At 38.5% G+C, this 21584-nt stretch overlaps 1 protein-coding gene across 1 annotated transcript; it reads right to left on the reverse strand.

The window, feature by feature from the left end:
* Positions 1-1333: 1333 nt before the first annotated feature.
* On the reverse strand, positions 1334-21175 carry EDNRB (endothelin receptor type B). The gene is given in 7 exon segments (NM_001010943.2): positions 1334-1468; positions 2572-2680; positions 3245-3378; positions 3782-3931; positions 5537-5741; positions 5877-5989; positions 20679-21175. Coding segments are annotated over 7 exon segments (1332 nt in total). The 5' UTR covers positions 21165-21175.
* Between the last annotated feature and the right edge of the window lie 409 nt (positions 21176-21584).

Raw genomic sequence — 21584 nt, forward strand, 5'->3', positions numbered from 1 at the left:
AAGAATGGGACTGTGTCCCCACGGGTTTCCTCCCACCCCACCTCATTTCCTCTCTCTTCCGTTCTCTCTGGGACATATTTTCACACACATATCATCCCAAGTTAACTTAAGGCACTTTGCTGTGGGGATGAAAGAATTAGGCAAGAATGCACAAAGAGTTCTTACAGTCCCAAAAAGCAGTTTTGGCTGTACGTGGCAAAAAAGCACCACATTGAGAACTGTTGTTTTTTTTTTAATCAGTTATTTACAAAATAATACAAAAATTAGTAATAAGCTTTACAGGTAGCTATTAAATTGATTAATCTGGGTGATTTTAAAAACTAGTACTGTAATTATCATATTATACCTATGCCAGAGACCATTTGAACCACTGCCTGTGGGAGAGGAGGCTGCTTTCTCCTGGGCCACATGGTCATGGCTTCAGGCACAACACATCCTGTCCCTGATGGCATTGCTGGCATCTCTCCATCCTAAAGGTATGAACGCTGGGGCCAGCCCTTTGTTTAATCAACTGCACATCGTATGTTGTAGCTAAGTATTTACAGAGAACAAAACTAAACAAATAGTGTTTGAACTACAATAGGGAAAGAAGAAGAATGTTTTAATAATCCTAAAAAAATTGTAGGTAACGCTTTCTTTGCTGAGTACATACATGAATGGGAGATTTCAAAGCGGTCTTTTGGGATAGTGTCTGCTCTCTCCTTCCCTTTGTGACATTTGATCTTATCTGAAGGAAGAAAGGTTAATGGTTTTCAAAAACCTCAATCTCTCTTTCTGATCCTACCTCCTGGTCCCTTAAATATGTTTGTAATGTCACAAAAATACACCAGCTAAACTGCTTTCACATTATACTCCAACCAATGGTGTGACACCATGAATAAGAAAGTTCTTTTGAAAGATTTAAAAGAAAATTAAATTGAGTAATTTAAACTTTATTTAAAAATTCCATTTTACAGTGACACAATTTTCCTTTATATCAGATTCACATTAATTTAAAAAATAAATCTCTTTAATAGGAATTCAGAGTGAGCTCAGCTTAAATATAAGTGGTGCATGAATGTACTGGAAGTTTTCAAGAGCTACACTGAAGTGCTGATTATAAAAAATTAAGTGCTTTCATGATGAGGCTTTCTTAATTATCACTGCTTTTCTTCTCGTCCTGTAAACAGCTCACAGAATGTCATGTGTCACTGAGTATTAAGAAAATAATCACTCTTACATTTTTACATTGTTTTTTGTGAGCACACAGTTGTTTCGTTTTGGCAAATGCCTCATTCTTTTAATGACTTCTCTCCAGAAAAAAGAAAATGGAATTAAGTGGATATTCTTTCTTTTAAGATGAGCTGTATTTATTACTGGAACGGAAGTTGTCATATCCGTGATCATTAGCTTTGAACTTTAAGCATGACTGCTTTTCCTCTAAGGACTGTTTTTCTTCAAATGACTGGCACCAGCAGCATAAGCATGACTGTACAAAGCAAAATAACTTGTTACACATTCACATCAGTTACACTGTGATGACTGTTGCTACGCTCTAGGGTTCTGACTTTCTTGGCATGATCAGGAGTTCTCGGCCACTTTCTTTCCATGCTCTCTTATTTTTCCCTTTAACGATATATAATTACATAAGTTGTATATGATAATTTTTTAAACAAGCAAATACAGAGAAAAAAATGTATATCATTAAAATTCATCTTGTCATTAAATTTAAAGAAAGCCACTCAATTCTTGATATTTACTCTTGATTACTTGAGAAAATCTCATAATATTTGATAAATACATAAATCAAGACATTTTCCCTATGCAAATAGAAATATTATACACACACATACGCATGACTGTATATGTGCATGTTTATAGAAGTGCATGTACAATTTATTTTAATAGAACTGTACTATACGTACTATTCCATAGTCTGCTGTTTCTCACTTGACAGTGTCATAAACATCTTCCCACGTCAATGATATTACATTGCCGGCTCTTGTCAGCCACATGTTATGCTCATGTGCCTTTTTGTTATTGTCACACAGTAAGCTTATAAAATATAGAAATGTCTGTTTCCTTCATCCAATTTCTTTTTCTTGGATTTTTTAAAACCCAAAGCTTTGTTCATACTGTTTGCTTTCTAAGAATCTATATGTATAAGAAAGTGAGAGGTGCATTGTTTTCTGTTCTATAAAATGAGGGAGTTGATCTTGATGACCGTTCTCTTCTGCCCTGCAATCCATGAGTTTATGAGTGGACAAGGAATTTAAGACATTAGCTCTTATTTTATCATCTGATATCTGTCAAACATCAATGCATGTACCTTTTGTTAATTTTCTGAGCATTCCTATGAATACAATTGATTGGTTGAGGCAGTAGAGAGTAGTTGATGAGGATTTACAGGCAGAAATTAAGTATAGTAATTTATGAGCAGAAATCATATTTAAAAAAATTTATCCGTGGTGTAATGCAAGGGAAAACTATAAAACAATTTACGAAATGTCTTTAAATAGAAATATGAATAGTTTGGAAAGGTTATATTTGATGCTAGGCCAAAAAGAGCTTTTTATTTTGAAATACTCCTACCTTAAAGCAGTTTTTGAATCTTTTGCTCACCAAATACAGAGCTATAGGATTAATGCAGGAATTCAGGGAGGCCATATTGATGCCGATATAATCCAACACCAACAAAAAGCTGCAAAAAACCACCCAAAATATGTCTGTGAACAATACATTGCTTTAAGTATGTATTCTCGCAAACTTTTGAGTTTTTGTGAAGAAAAAAATTACCCATATCCATAATTTTTGACTTTATCACTGGTCTTTGCTAATGATGACCTCTCTCTCTCTTTCCCCCTCTCTGTCTCTCTCTCTGTCTCTGTCTCTCTCTCTCTCTCTCTCTCTGTCATCATGCCCTTCTGCCCATGCCCAATTCTCTCTTTTACAATAAAATCTCATCTGGAAGTGCTGGGGCTGGCTGAGAAAAGACTTTGTGAGGTGCAAAGGAGAATTGGAGCTGATATTTCCAATTGTGGTACCCACTCAACATTTTGACAGCTCTGGCTCTCCATTCCCAGTGTTCTCATAAGTCGCCTTTATTCCTTTCTCTACAATAGGGGTGAAGATAAAAAATGAGAATCTTGACTCCTTGCTCCCTAAAGACTAGCAAAATGATACTCTCTCTCTGCCTATGAAAGGGATCAATGAAAAAAACTTCTGAATGGCAGTTACCTACAAAACTCTCTTTTACCTTTCTTACCTCAAAAGTTCACATCTATTGGGATCATTCTGATCATAAATAGTGAGCTTCAAAATCCTGCTGAGGTGAAGGGGAAGCCAGCACAGGGCAAAGACAAGGACCAGGCAAAAGACTGTTTTGGCAACTTCCCGTCTCTGAAATAAAACCATAGTCAGAAATTAAATAGATGGTTCAGATAATCACAACGTTCTCTCTTCCCAAATAGAACACTTAATATTGTTTACAAAAAGTCAGTGGTATTTGTAAAAATCCAGAACACTGACCTTTAAATTGAATAGTTAATATGAATTAGAACTAAAATAACTACAAATTCATTTTTAAAGTAATGGCTTTTTCTAGACCCTTTTAGATTATGTAGAATAGAATATCTCTAGCTTGATGATATAAAAAAAATATTCTTTGTCTATTCAAAAATACCAGAAGCAAGAAAAAGGAAATATGCTCTAGTGTATGATAATTTAATTTATCATCATAATAATTTTTTTATTCATAATCATCACTGTAATCATGAGTCAGCACATACTTCTGTTCTCTTACCTGCTTTAAGTGGTCATTTAAAGCAATCTGCATGCCACTCTTCTTTCTCAACATTTCACAGGTCATCAGGGTATAAAAAAAGGCAGTGATGGCCAATGGCAAGCAGAAATAGAAACTAAATAGCCACCAATCTTTAGCTGTCTTGTAAAACTATGGAAAAGAGAGTATTATAAGATTAACATTTCCCTGTAGAAAAAAATCTATATACTAAATGCAAAAGTAAAAAAAATACTCATCAAGGAATAATTATCTTCTAAAGTAGATCCATTTCACAAACACTATATAGAATCTTTCAGGCCACTTCTACTGAAGTAATTAAATACTTATACTAAAAGAAACAAACTTCCCCTCAAGAGCATTTCAATTCTCTAAGGAAGTATGTTGTAATTATGCACAAAAAATTTAAGCAGTTGGGCAAAATTAAAAATATTGGGTTTCCCAAATATTTTTGCCTTTACATAAACAAATGATCTTTAAGGTAGTCTTCATTTGAAATACCACATCTGAATATGTAAAGACATCCTAGTATTTAAGGAAGCTTTCACTGTTTAACAAGTCTGTTTTCCAGAAAAAATTGATGTGGAAATGTCTTTATAAATCATTTTGCTAAGAAATGTAAAAATCTAACTTATTGAGGGCCCCTGGGTGGCTCAGTTAGTTGTGTCTGCCTTTGGCTCAGGTCATGATCCTGGGGTCCTGGGATGAAGTTCTGCATTAGGCTCCCCGCTCAGCAGGGAGTCTGCTTTTCCCTCTGGCCCTCCCTGCTGCTCATTCTCTCTCCCACCCATACCCCCTCAAATAAATAAATAAATAAATAAATAAATAATAAATAAATAAATAAATAAAATCTTTAAAAAAATCAAATTTATCGATCGGAAAATCAAAGCTGCTTATGACTTATGTCTTTTCTCTTACTCTATTTCTGTTCTTTTTTGTTTTTAAACTGTTGCTCCAGATATATCTGTATCGGGGCACAATTTTTGTAATCTATGCAGTACCTTTTCCTTTTAACTAATAAGAAACAAGAAGTCAGCAACCTCATTCTCAATTTCACATTCACGTCCCTCTTTATTCTTTTCATTACCGTGATATATGCAATCCCTAAAGTTCTATATGGTTTTCTCATATGTAAAATAGAAAATAATCCTCGGCAACACCTGGACCAAGTGCATTAAATCCTCTTGACCCATTCTGTTGGGAAGAGTCTTTTATACTTAAATTAAGATCTGTCTCCAAATACCAGCATTGCCATTCCCCCACCCTCATTTCCTGATTCAATATTATTGAATAAATGGCCAAGATGGAAAATTCTTTGTAATGACAGCTTTCCCTTTAGAGAGAAGACAGGCTTGCCATTCAGAATCCATCCACATCAGGGCATCTTCTACCTGATCATTCACTGAACCATCCTACTCCCTCTGATGACTGCTGTGTTGTCTTATGCAGAATATGTGGTAGTTGTCAGTCCTTCTGGGGGAGTTGAGTAGGAAAGGTATAAATTCAGATCGATTCTCTCATGTGAACTTGGTTTATCTGTATCCCTGAGCACCAGGGAATTCTTGCAGAAGTAGTGACCTAGCTTCCTGCAGTGTGGGTCGTTAGTCACCGTAAGCCCCACAGTCCTGGGGCTTACACTCTTGATTTATGCCAAGGACAGTCATAAATCAATAGCTTCCCAAGAAGAGAGGATCAGGGGGAAAGTAGCTAAATATTTATAAGGCAAGAACAGAAAGGAAAGAAAATGGTAAAATTCACCTGCATGAAGGCTGTTTTCTGGGTAGGATGAAGCAAGCAGATTCGCAGGTAACGTCCTTTGTAGTCAATGGTTATCATATCAAAACCCACGGCCTCAGGGACAGCCAGAACCACGGAGACCACCCAAATTAAAACAATTTCTACTGCTGTCCATTTTGGAACCCCAATTCCTTTAATTCGACTCCAAGAGGCAACGGCTCGATATCTGAAGAACAAAATAGAATTATCTGTCAAGCTGGCAGAGCCTGCTTTTACTGAATTACATGGTTTATTTTCTATGTAACATAGCAATCACTAGTATAGTGTTCAGGATATACCTGGCTTAAATTTACGCTCTTACCTGTCGATACTTAGAGCGCATAGACTCAACACAGTGATTCCCACGGAGGCCTTCTGTATGAAAGGCACCAGCTTACACATCTCAACTCCAAAGGGCCAGTCCTCAGCAAGCAGCTGCATTGAGAAGACATGAGGTGTGTTAGGGAGATATTCACACAGTGCCCTCTGAACTGCATTACTTAGTGGACAGTAATTAACATATGGAGTAAGATAAGCAATAATAATTTCTTATTCTTTTCCTCATGGACTACTCCTTTGAAAAGCACCGGTGTTCGATATATGGATTGGGAGAGTGGTTGGGAATAATGAAAGCACAGCCAGTTCATGAGAATTTGTTATGCATACACAGCAGCTTAGGATCAGGATCTCCACCATGGGGCCATCTGAGGCTAGTCTTGTAAGTTCTCCTTAAAAAATTGAATCTGGGGCAGCCCCGGTGGCGCAGCGGTTTAGCGCCGCCTGCAGCCCGGGGTGTGATCCTGGAGACCCGGGATCGAGTCCCGCGTCGGGCTTGTTGCGTGGAGCCTGCTTCTCCTTCTGCCTGTGTCTCTGCCCCTCTCTCTGTCTCTATGAATAAATAAATAAAAAAAAAAATTCAAAAAAAAATTGAATCTGGGGACGCCTGGGTGGCTCAGTGGTTGAGAGTCTGCCTTGCGCTCAGGGCACGATCCCGGGGTCCCAGAATCGAGTCCAACATCGGGCTCCCTACAGGGAGCCTGCTTCTCTCTCTGCCTATGTCTCTGCCTCTCTTTCTGTGTGTGTCTCATGAATGAATAAACAAAATCTTAGGAAAAAAAAGAAAACTGAACCTGCTGCCCTGCAAACATGTCTTATATTGTTGTGGAGTTTCACATGCTCAGGTCATGGCCAAACTAAACCAGACGATAATTAAAAACAGATGATAAGCATTCCTCAGTTGGGGAGACTAGACTGCTTCTATAGGGAAAAGGTGTGCATTTGTATACTTATTCTTTACTGTAGTCAACTCATCTGCCCAGTAACTCAGTGGGAATACTCACTGCTCCTTGAACGCACCAGACACACTCCTGTCTCAGGGCTTTCCTCGAGATGTCTCCTTATCTTGGAAGGCTCTTTCCCCACATATCCACTTCACAAACTCCCCTACCTCTTTCAGGTTTTGCTCACAGCTAATCTTTTCAACATGACCTACTTTAACCACATTATTAGTGCAGTAGCCAGCCAGGTTCCCATCTCTCTTACCCTACTCTACTCCATTTTCCTTTTAATCTATAGCACTTATCACCAGTTATTGCATGTACTACAATGTTTACTTGTTTGTTCTGTTTGGTTTTTGCTTTCTGGAATCCCTAGAGACGTGCAACTGCCCTATACAGTTCCTGCTATGTAGCAGATGTTTAATATTCAAACCCCTAAAATATATGGGTACTGCTTCTACAATGAACAAAAAGGCAGAGTTCTTGCTATTATGCATTTATTTCTCTTCATCTGACTTCAGACTATGCAACCATCTATTGTTAAACTCAGTTATTTTCTTTCTTAGGACAACTGGGTGTGCCTTCCACTGGTTAATGAATCACTTTAGGTAAACATCTGGATCGAGTTTTCACGAGGTTTTGAAAATAAAAATATTTCGAATTGATGTTTTTAAAGAATGTTTTAAAGAATAATCTTCCAAAAGTGAAAACTATTTTGAAACACAATTGAGTCTTTCCGTCCTTTCACTAGTGAGGGTTCTTTACGGAGTATAAACTGATTGTTTTATAATAGCACCAAAGGCTGAAATGTGTATCTAGTATGAATATGATTTGGTCCTCCAATATGAGACCCATTCCATTTCTAAGTTAGACATAAAAAGTTACATTTATATGCAGGACGATATTGGCAAACTTACCATAGATATTCTTAATCTAGGGTCCTGGAAATCTACAGGGCCCCGCTGAGGGGTAAAGAAAGTCAGGTATAGGAATGTCATTGGTGTTGGTCAGATAATAGAGAGTGGCAGGGTGTAGTACAAATGCCATCTAAAAGGATAAGCTGCGAAAAACCTTGACATGATTTTTAACAAGAAATCCCAAATAAAAAAAAAAAAACTCTTGATTTTAGTTAAAAAATTTGGAATTTTTATATAAAACCTCATAATTATAAAAGGTGTCAATTAATTCATATTTTTTAAAAATACAGTCATATAATACTATAGTAACAAAAATATATCTGTGAGTCAGATTAGTCTCTGCTTGTGACTTCTGTATTTATCAGTTGACTCAAAATTCTCATTCATTCATCCAGTTAGCATTTATTGAGCATTCAATATGTGCCAGACACCATTCTGAGTACAGGGTGCATATCAACGAAAAAGGAAAACTTCCTGCTCTCATAAAGCTTACAGTCTAGGGAAGGAAATAGATTTAAAAAAACATAAATATTTAATATGGTGTCACACAGGTATTGTCATCATACGAAGAGAGTATGGGGGATTGGAATAATTTCTTGATAGGCTTCTTAACGAGGTCTTTCTGAAGAGGCAATATGTGAGTAAGGGACCTGACTATAATAAGAAAGTGAACTATGTAAAGAGCATTCTACGCAGAGGAAAGAGCAAGTACAAAGATCCTGGGGTAAAAATAAATAAATAAGCTTAGTGAGCTGAAAGGACATGAACAAACTATCAAGGCTATAATGGAGTGATCCAGGCCAAGTGTCTAGGAGATGAAGTTTTAGAGGGAGGAGGTGGAATAATTTTCTGAGGAAATTGCAACTTTTTAAACAGGGAAATGGCATGGTCTTATTTTTGTTTTTAAAAAGATCACTGTGGCTGCTCGATGGAGAATAGAGTGTGGGGTCAGGAAAGGAAACTTTGATGAGAGATTGTGGTGAGTTCGATCCTGTGGTGACCCGGGGCCGAATAGAATGGGTTGTAGATGAAATACATTTTGAAAGTAGAGCCAGAAGGACTTGTTATGGGTTGGATATAAGATATGTGGAGTCAGGCAACTCTTAAGAGGTTTGTCATGTGAATGGTGGAGGCATTTACTGAAATGGGGAAGACTCAGGATACCTCAGATCTGAACCAACTGTGAACTCTAGATACTTTAAAACAACTGCCAGTTGCCCTTGGAAACATAAGAATAAAAAGATTCCAACCAGTTCCAAGGACTCTACCAGACCAGCTTGTTCTAAATTATCCAGACAATATTCTTTCTAATAATTCTGATCGTCCTTAGATGGATTGGGAAAAAACAACAACAACAACAACAAAACAAAACTAACATGTCTCTGGCACTTATGATGGGTTAGGCATTACTCTAAGGACTTTACACATACAATACCCATGAAATCTCCAAAGAAATCCTATGAGATAGTATTACTGATGCCCATTTTATAGATAAGAGGCACTTAGGCACCTGAGGCACTTAAAAGTCTATTAATATGAGATGTTGGTTTTCAATACATCCACAATTCTTTCCTACTCCTCCTTTCAAAAAGTGAAGCCTCATTTCCCTTTTCTTGGATGTGGGTTGGCTTTAATAATTTGCTTTTAGTGAACAGAATATGGTGAAAGGGCTGAGGTGTGATGTCTGAGACTAGTTCACAAAAGGCATGTTCCTTTCTCCTTGCTGCCTGGTGGTCACTTATTCTCAGGGAGACCAGCTGCCATGTTGGGAGGCACTCAAGCATCTCTACGGATAAGCCACCACGGTGAGGAACTGAGCCCTCTTGGAAATGACTGGCACCAATGTCCCAGGTGTATGAATGAGAAAATCCTCCAGCTTTAGGCAAATCTTCAGAAAATTGTAGCCCTTGGGAAATATCTTGACTGCATCCTGAAAGAGAGAGCATCTGAGCCAGAACTACCCACTCTGGTTCCTGAATTCTAGACCACAAACAAAATATGAGATAATTAATGCTGATTGTTTCAAGCCACTAAGTTTCAAGGTTATTTGCTTTTCCTCATTAGACAAGTAATATACTTGGTTGGCCTTGGTTTACTTGGTTTTTTACTCATATGGCTCCTTGTCCTTGTACCTTGGTTTATTACTCACTTAAGGAACAGATCCACATTTGAACCCCCATGGTCTGATTCTAGAGTCTATATAGTGTTTAGGAGAAACTGACCATAGAAAAAAAATGGTTTGGCATGAAATCAACATTAGTATTAATAAACCCATAGCTATGTGTCAAACAGTGGTAAAATATCTTGATGTAGAATAAAATTTCTCCTAATCACCTAGCTATTTTATTAGAGTACTATCCAAAAAAACAGGATATTTTCAAATATCTTACTATCTCAAACTATATCCCCAAATGCAAATATTAGTTTCGCACAGGTACATCCATTGGATGAATCAGGATAAATGAGTGTCCAGGTCACAGAAGGAAAAGAAGTCTGGCCAATGGAAATGGGCTCTGCACTAAACCAGGGCCTGTTTTGAGGTTACTATTGTTTTTGGCTCAGCCTAGAAATTGGATGACTGCTCTTCATACCATTGGGAGGCCTGCAGCCCAACCTCTGACCCAAGTTATCACAGGGGACAGGGAAACACAAACTGAAAATTGTAACCATTCTCTTCAAGTTCAACACAGAGATAGTAAAAAATCTAATCATAAGTGAGGGATTACAATTTCTAATCTACGCTTCCAAGGCAAAAGGAATTGCAAAGTAGGGAGTATTAACCTTCATCAGCTTTCAGCTTTTCAGGGTTTCAGTTCAGACCTTAAATTTGTTGGTCCTGAGAGGCCGCAAAAGATGAGGGACAAAGTACCAGCTGCCACTTCTATTATTTTGTAATGAAAAGGGTGACTTTGGTAACCTCTGCCTCTCTTCAATTAGAAGGCTTTGTGGAGACGCTGAGAAGCCAGACACCCAGCCACAGAAACAGGCCCACTACCCTTGCTCTTCTCGTCTTAACAACTTCCAGGAAGTCTCCCACAATTTAGTGCTGGGAGTTTATTTAAAATGCAAAGACATCAACTCTTTGTTTAACAGATAAACAAAAACCTTAGTGGTGGTGAGGGAAAACCAACTTATGTTTAAAAACAAAAATCACTCTCAACCAAGATGCCTTCTTTACATTTTGATGAAAGAATGTTCTTAGAGATTTTATGATAACTAGCAATTAATTATTTCACTCTTTGTTGGCAAAAATCATGACATCCAACATCTAAGTTGAAGTCCAATAAGATAGCTTTCCTCTTTGTAGTCGAAATTGATGCCCTTTATTGCAAGAGGAAGCAATTCTCACTTTAAACCCAGCAATAACACATTCTTATTTATTCCTTATGTTTAGTTTTTTTTCCTTTGGATTGTATCCCATTATTAGATAACCTAAGGGCAAGATCTGAATACCGAAGAGAAATCAAGCATGCAATTAAACAAATCTCTCTAACTGCAAAGTCATTGTTAGAGTTCTGTACTGTTTCTAGATGAGATGTCATATGAATTAAATTTTTAGATCCTGCTTAAAATTGTTTGAATATATATTACCTACCATTTATTAAATGTGAGCCAGTTAGAAAATAACCTCAGTAACTGTTACTGGTTTGCACATTGCGATGGCTCATCCAACGAAGAGCTTTTGTTATTGTTTTGTCCTACAGCAATGTGGTGTCCATTTGACAAATGAGAACCCATGCTAGTGCTGATCCCTTTCCCCTACTGTTCTTCCCTAGAACATTTCTTTTGAATGACTAAACACGAGTAAGTCAACTAGACTTACTTTCAACTAGATTGAAAAAAGATGTGATCATACTGATTATAAGGTTTCTACTCAGGGATGACCATGACGTCATAACTTTACGTTGGAAATAGGTGTTTGAGAAAGAAAAAAGGCAATAGGATCCAAATACATTATTTTTATGTTACATTTAAAAATGATTTTTATATTATAGTTTTTTCCTCAGTTTTTAAAAGGATAAATCATGTGAACAGGAAATAAATATTATTTCTTTGTAAGTATTATCGAGTCCTACAAAATCTCTCCAACTGGGGGATTTACATTTCTCATTTCTCTTTTTAATTAAAAATTACATTCTTGAGAAATTAAATGGAAAAAAATCCTGTTAGTACATACCACTGTTAATGCCCAAAGGAATCAAGCCCCATAAAGTTAGGAAATTAAAAATTTAACCGTCTTAAAAAAAAAATTAACCGTCTTGCATTAACAAGTATTCAATTGCCTCATTAAGCACATATGCTATTTTCTTTTGCTATTTTTTAAATTAAGAGTATATACTGAGCTTTAACTGTTTGTTTTAAAATATTCTACAATATTTATAATGTCCAGCATAGTGCCTGGCATGCAGTGATCACTCACTAAAAGCTTGCTGATTAACAGTGAATGAATGTGTGGAGGGATGAGAAGAATGGATGTGATCGTAAGGGAGAAATCTTGTGATAAAATTTTTGTCATGAACTTTCAGTTCTCATATTTGAAACAAGTTCTTTGGAAAACTAAGATGGCTATGCACTTTTTTTTTTTTTTTGTATCGTCTAGTCCATGCTCTTCCTTCCTCCTTCCAGATCAGGTCTTCCTGACACACGAAACCAGGGCCCTGAAGGGTTGATGGTGATGGTTCATTCTTCTCTTTTTGGAGTTCTGCCTTCCGAGCAGGGTAGAAAAGGTGAAAAGCAATAATTCCTCTCTATCCTCTCCTACTCAAAGCTGCCAGGGAAATGACAGGCATAAAACAGAACCAACTGTTTCTCACTATCTTGTGGGATCCTATGAGGAGCTTTAGCTGTAAATTTGGTGGAGAAGGATGCCCTAAGAATGGAGATGGTGTAGGAGATGATCGTTTCAGAAGCAGAATGAGAAGCATATTAACAAAAATAACTGAGGTTACTTTGCCAGATTGCTGTGATGAACTGTGAACATTTTTTTCAAACAACTGGTATTATAGAGATGTTTTTGCAGTGAGAGTCAAGAGAGGTAAGAATGGAGCAGTTGGATTTCATAACTTTGGGAAAAGGTATATTCTTCTGGGTTATCTCTGTTTCCTGTAGCAGATAAGTTTTTCTGCATTTGAACTGGCATTTTAAAGACAGAGTACCCTCATTCAAGGATTCCTATTTCTTTTTTTAATCACATAAAGGGACAGAATTTAAAATAAGCTGCTGATAACGTACATAGAAAATATTTTTTTTGACATACATTGTCAAAAAATTGACAATTTGCCCTTAGGGACAAATATCAATTATAAGTTCCATCCTGCATCCATCAAGATGCATTTAATTACTAATAGTTCATGTGGTTTAGAAATATGTGGGTCAGAATTCCCCAGGGGTGACACTTAACCAGACTACAATGTGAACGCTGCCCCATGTAAGACAGAAGCTCTGTCTCTAGCAATCTGTTGCATGTGCACCCGCAAAACAGAGGGTTTTCCATGTTCTGGAAACACTGCTATGACTTGCTGAAATAGAATGATGACTCCATGAAGATGTATTAAGTTTCTTGAAACAAAATCTCCAAATGAAGCAAGAAAAAAAAATAAATGTCTTGGGAGAAAGTTAAATTCACCTTAAATATATTTTCCTATTAGTGTTACAATGAAATCTATTTCCAAGTCTGGAACAGGTCAATATATAGATGCTACTCACCTATTATCTGAACATGAAAACTACACACAGTTTGTGCTTAAAAACTCACTGACACATTACATATTCTGAAGAATTCAACAAAGAGCATTAAGAAATACTCTTTCCAAACGTAGCATATTAGTAGATTTACTTCTCTGAACTGTATCTTCTAAGATCACTGTGACACCTGAAGAAACAAAAATTACAACTTGGTCTCATGGCTCCAAAAGAGACTTTGTGAAGTCCACAAACCTTAGTAAATCATTTCACGTCTTATATAAATCTAATTCTACCCAGACACTATCTTAGGGGACACTGGTAAGCTACAATGAGAAGACATTTGATTACTATGGAATCTAAAATAATTTGAAAATACTGAGTGAGGGGGAAGAAGATATACGTACAATGTAAACATCCAGAGAATAGTTTTCACCCCTTCTGGAAACTACAATGGAACTAATGAGGAAAGAAGTAGAGAAAGGATGGATGCAAGGCAGGAGGCAGGAGTGTAGCTGTGAGTCTTCGGGACAGAGAACTGCTGAGAAATGTGTCAGTCCACTTTGTTAATAAATTTCTGATTCAAGCATGAGCCATTTTCTCTCTCTTCTACCACCACAATTCGGCTGTGTTCTTGTCCATTTACATTTTCACCAGAGGGTCCGTAGGGAAAGAGAAATAATCAATCTCTAAAATAAATGACTGGGAAGAACAGAAGTCTAAAATGAGAGAAGTTGTTGGCTAAGTTATACTCAATACACCACACTCGGCTATTTCCCAAGCATAACCAACCTTGTCTTAACTCTGCAAAGTCTTGAAAGAGAATGTTTCACATCATAAATTACATTTTGAATCTTATTTCATCTCAGGCTTTATCTGTCAACACCTTTTAAAGCACTTAATCATTTATTAGCATTTGGCATGTTTCTCTAAAAATAATCAACTATAGCATATTAGCCACACAGAGATAACCTTATAAGGTTTTTCTTTGAGAAATAAAGAACACGTCTTCTCGGCCTTGCAACAGGGTTTTGGCTCTGTCATCCTCTTGTATAGCTATGCAAATGTCTTCAATCTTGACCGACTCATTTAAAGTGAGCAAAGGAAAGATATAAAGCCTTTGATAGAGAAGCCTTCCCATATTGAAAGAAACATTGCCTTGATATTTTAAGAGGCTTGGATTTATTGAGTGACCAAGTGGCAGATCAAAGGCAAATATAAGAAGAGAGTTAACTTAGGGAACTTTCATTGCCCAAGGCCAAGAGTTTGACAGTCATTTTGTCACAGGAATCCATGTGTGGAACAATGAATTGGGAATATGAATCTTGAGTTTCTGGGTTATGTGAATTATGCTACTGACCTATTATTTAAGTATGACTAATGAATGTCCTCATATAAGAAGAGAAGCAAACTTCCTCCTTTTTTCATCTGAACAGTTATAAAAACTATAATTAGAAAAGTCCACTGTCCTTACATTTTATGTCTAAAATCTTTTGTCAACAAGTATCTGTTTGTTAGGGACTATGTTTTGCAGGCACTATGTTAGGTGGAATGTTGGGTTATTAGTTTTATCTGCTAGCTGATTCTAGGTCATTCAGAGCTAATAGTCTAACTCTTTATTAATATTTTTAAAAGTGAATACTTTAAATGTGTTTAATTGGGGCCCCTTAAAATTTTTCTGCTTTAAGTAAATGAATCTTAAAGTACCTAGGTTCTGTTTTGGTTTCAAAGAACTTGTGTTACTAGAACATCTTTAAATATTACTAAAATTTCAGTAAAATATCTCAGTTACTTTACTGGAGATGGGAAGAGTGTTTTTATCTTGGAAGAAATTAGACTCCCCATCCAAAAATACTTTTACTTCTTGTATTGCTCTATGTGCATAAATGTCCATTCCCTGGCCAGAAAATTGTAATTCCAAAAGTTAAATTTGACCATGTTTTATTGACTTTGACATCTAACTATGAAACTAGTCAATTACACACAAACTTGTTAACTACTAGAGGTGGTCTAAGACTAGAAGTGAGAAAAGTAAATTTGTTCAGGAATACAGTGTGTCACAAGCAGAAAAAGTATCTGATACCTGACAAGGTGACTTCACTCAAAACCTATTTGTGGATTCAGTGAACCAATTCCACATTTTTATGGGCCAGCATTTAAATGTTAGGTGTACCCTACTTTACCTAGTTAAACATTAAAGATCAGCAATTTTGCCTCTTAGCGCTAGGAAGACAGGCTCTTTGCCTCTAACAGTAGCCTACAGAATCTTAATAGCAAAGTCATCCAGTGACACTCCACCACCACTGGACATCTGATTATACGTGGATCCTTATCAAACTAATGTTCCTATGGTTCATAAGCAGGTTTATTTGCAAATGCAATTTGCTTACACATGAAGGAAGTTATGTTTGAGAATTAACTGTATTAACTCAGTTATCCATGCAAATATAGCACAGAGTGAAATTGTTAAATGAAATCTAGAGATAATTTAAGAACTTATTATTTGCCTAAGAATTTTTAATTGCTCGAGAAGTTAAAAGAAGTTAAGTAAATTTTAATTTCAAATTGCAACAAAGCTTTGTTAGATATCACTGCTAAACCAAACCAAGCCAAACCAGCTAACCAACCAGCCAACCAATAACAACGTAAAATCTTTCTGCATCCAGAAGTAGACTCAACTTTTTTGCTTTTCACACAGCTTTGACGATTTTGATATCAGTGCTATTAGTCAGTCATATGTAGTAGTCAGATAGGTTCTCATAGGCAATAGACATGTAGGTAGTTACCCCATTCATTGCAATCTATACAGGTAGGGCACAATTAGCTCATGAATAAGAAGAGATTCTTTCTCACATCAGATACTTATAAATAATGGCTTTTGGTTCAGGTATGTATATAGATCATGTGAATTAATGTTGGCATGGTGAGCCCTATGTATATTAGACAGACATTAACACAAGTGTATCTGTATGGAGATATTACATAAAATAGTGATTTAAACTAAGAGTACAATAATAACTTTGGGACACAATATAGAAATATCTATCAAAATCACAAATGCATATATCCTTTGATTAAGTAGTTCTAGTTTAGAAATGTACCCTTCAGATATAGTCACACATATGTGCAAAGCCATTAGTATGAATATATTCTTTGTAGCCATGTTTATAATGGCAAAAACTGAAAAAAAACAAACCCCAAATTTTCATTCTTCTTTACACACACACACACACACACACACACATTCTAATAACATTTATTCTTTGCTTACTATGTTCTAGGCATTGTGTCAAATACTATTCACCTGTCCATTTATATATGTATATATGTTCACATATATGTGTTCACACACATATATAAATATACATATATACTTTAAGATATTCTCTTTGGATGACTGCATTTTTCATTTTCATCTGGATGGCCTTATGAAACGTAGCATGTTACAGCCCTAGCCTGTGCTGCTGAGAAGGGTAAGCCAGACTCTTCTTTTCAGCATATTTAGGTGAATATGTGAAGCATTTCAACAGCTTTCCATTGCTGGGTGTCCTACAATACCTCTCTGGCCTTTGTCATAGGATTTCCTATCTGACACAAGAGACCTGGTGAGAGGATTGACTTTAGCTGGAACTTTCCAGAAACCCAGTTCCTTGAAGGAATTAAGGTAGAACAGATCTATATTCTGAGGTTTGTCGGCATCTCACAGTAGCATCTCCCTATGAAGTTCTCTTCTGTTCTAAGGTAGTATCAAGGACTGTGACATTTTGAGCTTTTCCAACTTTTTTGAACACTGGGTTTACTGAACTCCAGATTAATGTAATAGACTCACGTTGATGTTTTTGGTCCCTTGGGTATGCCAACAGATGGGCTGGGGTGGGTTCTATGAACCCCCCAGAAATTGTGGATGTTTTATGTATGTGGTGTGTATAAATAAGAATGAAAATTTGTTTTATTTATAGACATAGAAAATTAATGTGCCATATTATAGACATAGAAAATTAATGTGCCATATTATGTAATAAATATAACTAACTGGATTTTAAAAGAGAATTGTAATACCCCGCAAAAACAAAATCAGAAATCACTAGCTTAGAGATTCAAATCTCCCACTTTAGGATAAATTGAAATGGTACTCATAGGGCAGCCCGGGTGGCTCAGCAGTTTAGTGCCACCTTCAGTCCAGGGCCTGATCCTGGAGACCCAGGATGGAGCCCCGCATCGGGGTCCCTGCATGGAGCCTGCTTCTCTCTCTGCCTGTGTCTCTGCCTCTCTCTCTCTCTCTCTCTCATAAATAAATAAATAAAATCTTTAAAAAATGGCACTCATAATTCACTTAAATTACTTCGCATTAAGTATAATATCTGACTATGCTGAAATTCTAAATGCATTTTTAAAGACTTACTTGTATGTTATCACAATTATTTAAGGGAATAAGTGACTCTTAACTAGTCTGAGTGGGCTGTTTTGGTAAATAAAGCCTCTAGAATAACAAACAGTGATATTATCCATATTATATATTGTAGAACATCTGAAGGGGATTTCAGGAGATAGAAATCTTCAGATGACTCAAATTAGGACTGAAAACATTTGCCAAGTATATCCTATCATGTGTTAGTTTATCATGTAGTTCTGACAGTGCACTCAATGTTCTAACAGTGCTCCATGCAACAGAAAAGCGTGCTAGGTGTGAGCTCACTCAGTGCAGAGGGGCCGAGGGTACTGCAGGTTCTAGGGCCAGGTGGATGCATTCGAGCCCTAATTTCATTGCTATTCGGTGGTGTGACATTGGGCAAATTACTTCTTCACCTCTCCAACATGTAGCTTTCTCATAACACAAGGATGACAACAATATCTCCTCCATAGGGTTTCTTGCAGTGATTTAGTGAAATAAACCAAGGACCTATGTATAATGGATGGCGTCCATTATTATTATTTTATCCTGCAAGTGACACATGCTTATGCACGCTATGAAAATAAACCAAAAGCCCCCATGTAGGATTCCATGTTGGCAAACCTGGCAATGGGACCTTACTTTTTGAGATGGATTTGTTTATAATCCACATAGAGGACTAGATGGCCTGATTTGTAATGACTCATTAGTCTGTTTACTTGAGAGGTAAAAATACAGCTTTAATAGACTGAATGGCTTCAGGCAAAGTGATGTAATTTCCTAGGGATATCATAAAGAAAATTGAAATGAAAGTAAAAGCTGTGTGCCCCCTGGGGAGCCAGATTTTCTCTGGTTGATCGAGTGTAATCATCTGGCCAGAGAAAGTAAGGTGGTCCTGGAAGAGCTTTCATCTGGCCTAGAGGCAACCCATCTGAAGGGTAATGCCCTCAACCCCACCTTCCATCCACTTCAGCTGCTGGCTGACTTAGGAAGGTCCCTTGTTGAGCTGGACATGCTGGGTTTTTTAAGACCTCCCCAAAGAGACCTTTCACAAAATTCTCTGCAAGTCTAGCAAACCTAGATTGTAATCTCCCTTTTCAGAAGGCTCTGATTTCACTTATTTAAAAATTTCTCAACACCTTATACTCTAAGTTTCTGGAGTTAGTTTTGATGAATTGAAATCCTTTGCCAAATTGGAATGGTAAGACTTGGTCTGTGGGACTCTTAAAGAAGTTAGTGCCTCACTTCTGGCTCCAAAAGAAGTGTGACTGCATTTAAAGTACCTATTGCAGACTGTGGCTCTCCCAGGAAACACTCAGACTTCATAAGAACCAGTTGCCCTGCAGGATTTTAGGATTTCTTCTCTTTATTCCCCATTTGTGGGAGTGTTTCCTTCTAGAGCCTTAATCTGAATCCTATTTCAAACTTCAGAAATTGTGAAAATTCCCCTAAAGAATGGCTATTTGGATTAAGATTTAAGGGTATGTGTTACGGTGACTCCTTCTGCCACAAAGATCAAAACACCCCCTACAATGTTTTTCTAACCCTCCATGACATGTTTTCCCTTTGTAGTGGGCCCTGGACTAGTTTTAGGCAAATTTTCAAAGCCCATTCCCATTCCTTTCCACTTTGGTTCTGTTCTTCTGTGTGACTTTCTATTGCTGATCATGATGGGTAAGCAGAGCTTTACATAATTTCCACGGGCCTTTAAAAATCTCTGGCTCTTTCACTTAGGCTATTTTTTTTAGCAACATAAAACCCCATTAAGCGGACACTAGCCACCTCATTGTAAGGTTGAGGAAACTGAGGCCCAGAGATGTTGGGATGTGTCTAGAGTTCCAAAGCAACCTGGAGTCAAAGAGCGTGGGGGTTTATGTCCTGCCCTCACTCTCCATGCCTGTTTCCTCCGATGCCATGATAATCAAAATAATGTTAGCTACCGAAATCCTTAGAGACTTCGAATCCAGAGCTCTTTGATTTGCTCACAAGGTAATCCATGTGGGTACAACTTGCAACCTGCACCTGACAGATTTGGGCCTGATTCCCACTTCCATCTCTTACTAACTGTGAGACCTTGAACATCTTATCAATCTTCTGTAAAACGGAGAAATATCTACTTGCGGATTGTCAAAAGCAGTAAAGGGAAGTAATGCATCCATTTCAGAGGTTGGCCAACTGTAAACATGCAATAAAGAGTAGGTACATTAGAGTCATTCATAGCAGATGAACTGTGTTGGGGTACTCACTAGTCTGTATCTATTTCTTATAGCCCATTTGTTTCCTAAAAACCCATTCCAGCCCCTCTACTTTCAGGACTCTCCACAAAAATGCTCCCCAAGGTTAATGTGCATGTGAATCACCTGGGTATCTTAAGATGCAGATTCTGCTTCCGTAAGCTCAGGCTGCACTTGCAGTTCTAACAGGCTCTCTGATGATACCAATCCTGCCAATTCACGGACCACATTTTTGCAGAGAGAATGGACCCAGTGAGCTGGGGACTAGTATCGTAGGGACTAGATACTTCAGGACCAGTGGTTCTCAAGCTTTGCCATCCCATGATGGGCTTGTTAAAATATAAGCTACTGCACTCCATCCTAGAGTTCCTGAATCAGTAGGTCAGAGGTGGGACCATAAAATATCATTTCTAACAAGTTCCCAAGCGATGCTGATCCTGCTGGTCTGGGGACTACACTTGTTCCAGGTTTAGCCTAAGGTTACTGAAGACCAGTAGGGAATTTATGTCCAATGTTCACTGATTTTAGGAGGCGATGGATCTTCTTGAGTAAGAAGATCCCCCAAAGGCTCTCCCACCTCCCTCCTCCTAACTAGGCACCCTCCCGTCAATAGGAGCCCTTTACCTTGTAGACAGTGATGGGGATGTCAATGATGATGTGCAGCAGGTCTCCCAGAGCCAGGCTGGCTATCAAGATATTAGGGCCGTTTCGCATGCACTTGTTCTTGTAAATGATTCTCAGCAGTGTGGAGTTTCCGATGATGCCCAGCACGAACACTAGACAGGACACCACCGTGTTGATATACTTGAAAGTCTCCTTGATCTCGATGGATTTTTCGCAGGGGGGAGGGGTGAGGGTGCGTGGCGGGCCTCCGGCTGTTCTCCCTCCCTTAGGCATCTGCGGAGGTGCAGAAGACCACGGCACGCTGGCGTTGGGACCCTTGGACCAGGAAGCCTCAGTGGGAGGCGTCGTGATCTCTCCGGGCCCCCAAAGTGGCACAGTGGCCCTGGCCGGCGGGAATCCTCTCTCTTCTCCCTGGACCCCCGCCCCACTGCAGGCGAGGATCAGCGCCACCAGCGCGCGTCGGCACCAGCTTAGCAGAGGCTTCATGCTGCCGCCTGCTCCGGTGGCCGTCGGGTGGCCGCTCTGCGGCTTGGAGTCTGGAGACCAGCAAGGGAAGAAAAGACAGGAGGCTCGGGTCAGCTCCCCCAGCCACGCCCCTGCAAACCGCTCGCGCAGGGCGCAGCCGCGCCGCTACTACCCGCGGACGAATGGACCTCAGTCTGCGCGCCGGGGCTGGGCTGGCGCGCGTGACCCTGCTGTGCCCGTCCACTGTCCTTCCCGATCCGGCTTTCCCTGGGCTTTTTCTCCCTTGCGTCCCCCCCGGGGGATTAGTGACTCGCAGTGGGCGGGGCATTCTGGAAGGGAGAGTAGGATGGGTGTCCGAGGCAGAGCTCTGAGTCCCGTGGTGTTGGTGCGCCGCCGGGGAGCACGCACGTTCTGGCTCAGGTCGCGTGGGAACTGGGGAAT

This window comes from Canis lupus, chromosome 22 (genome assembly GCF_011100685.1).
Source record: "Canis lupus familiaris isolate Mischka breed German Shepherd chromosome 22, alternate assembly UU_Cfam_GSD_1.0, whole genome shotgun sequence".
In the NCBI taxonomy this organism is placed as follows: Eukaryota; Metazoa; Chordata; class Mammalia; order Carnivora; family Canidae; genus Canis; species Canis lupus.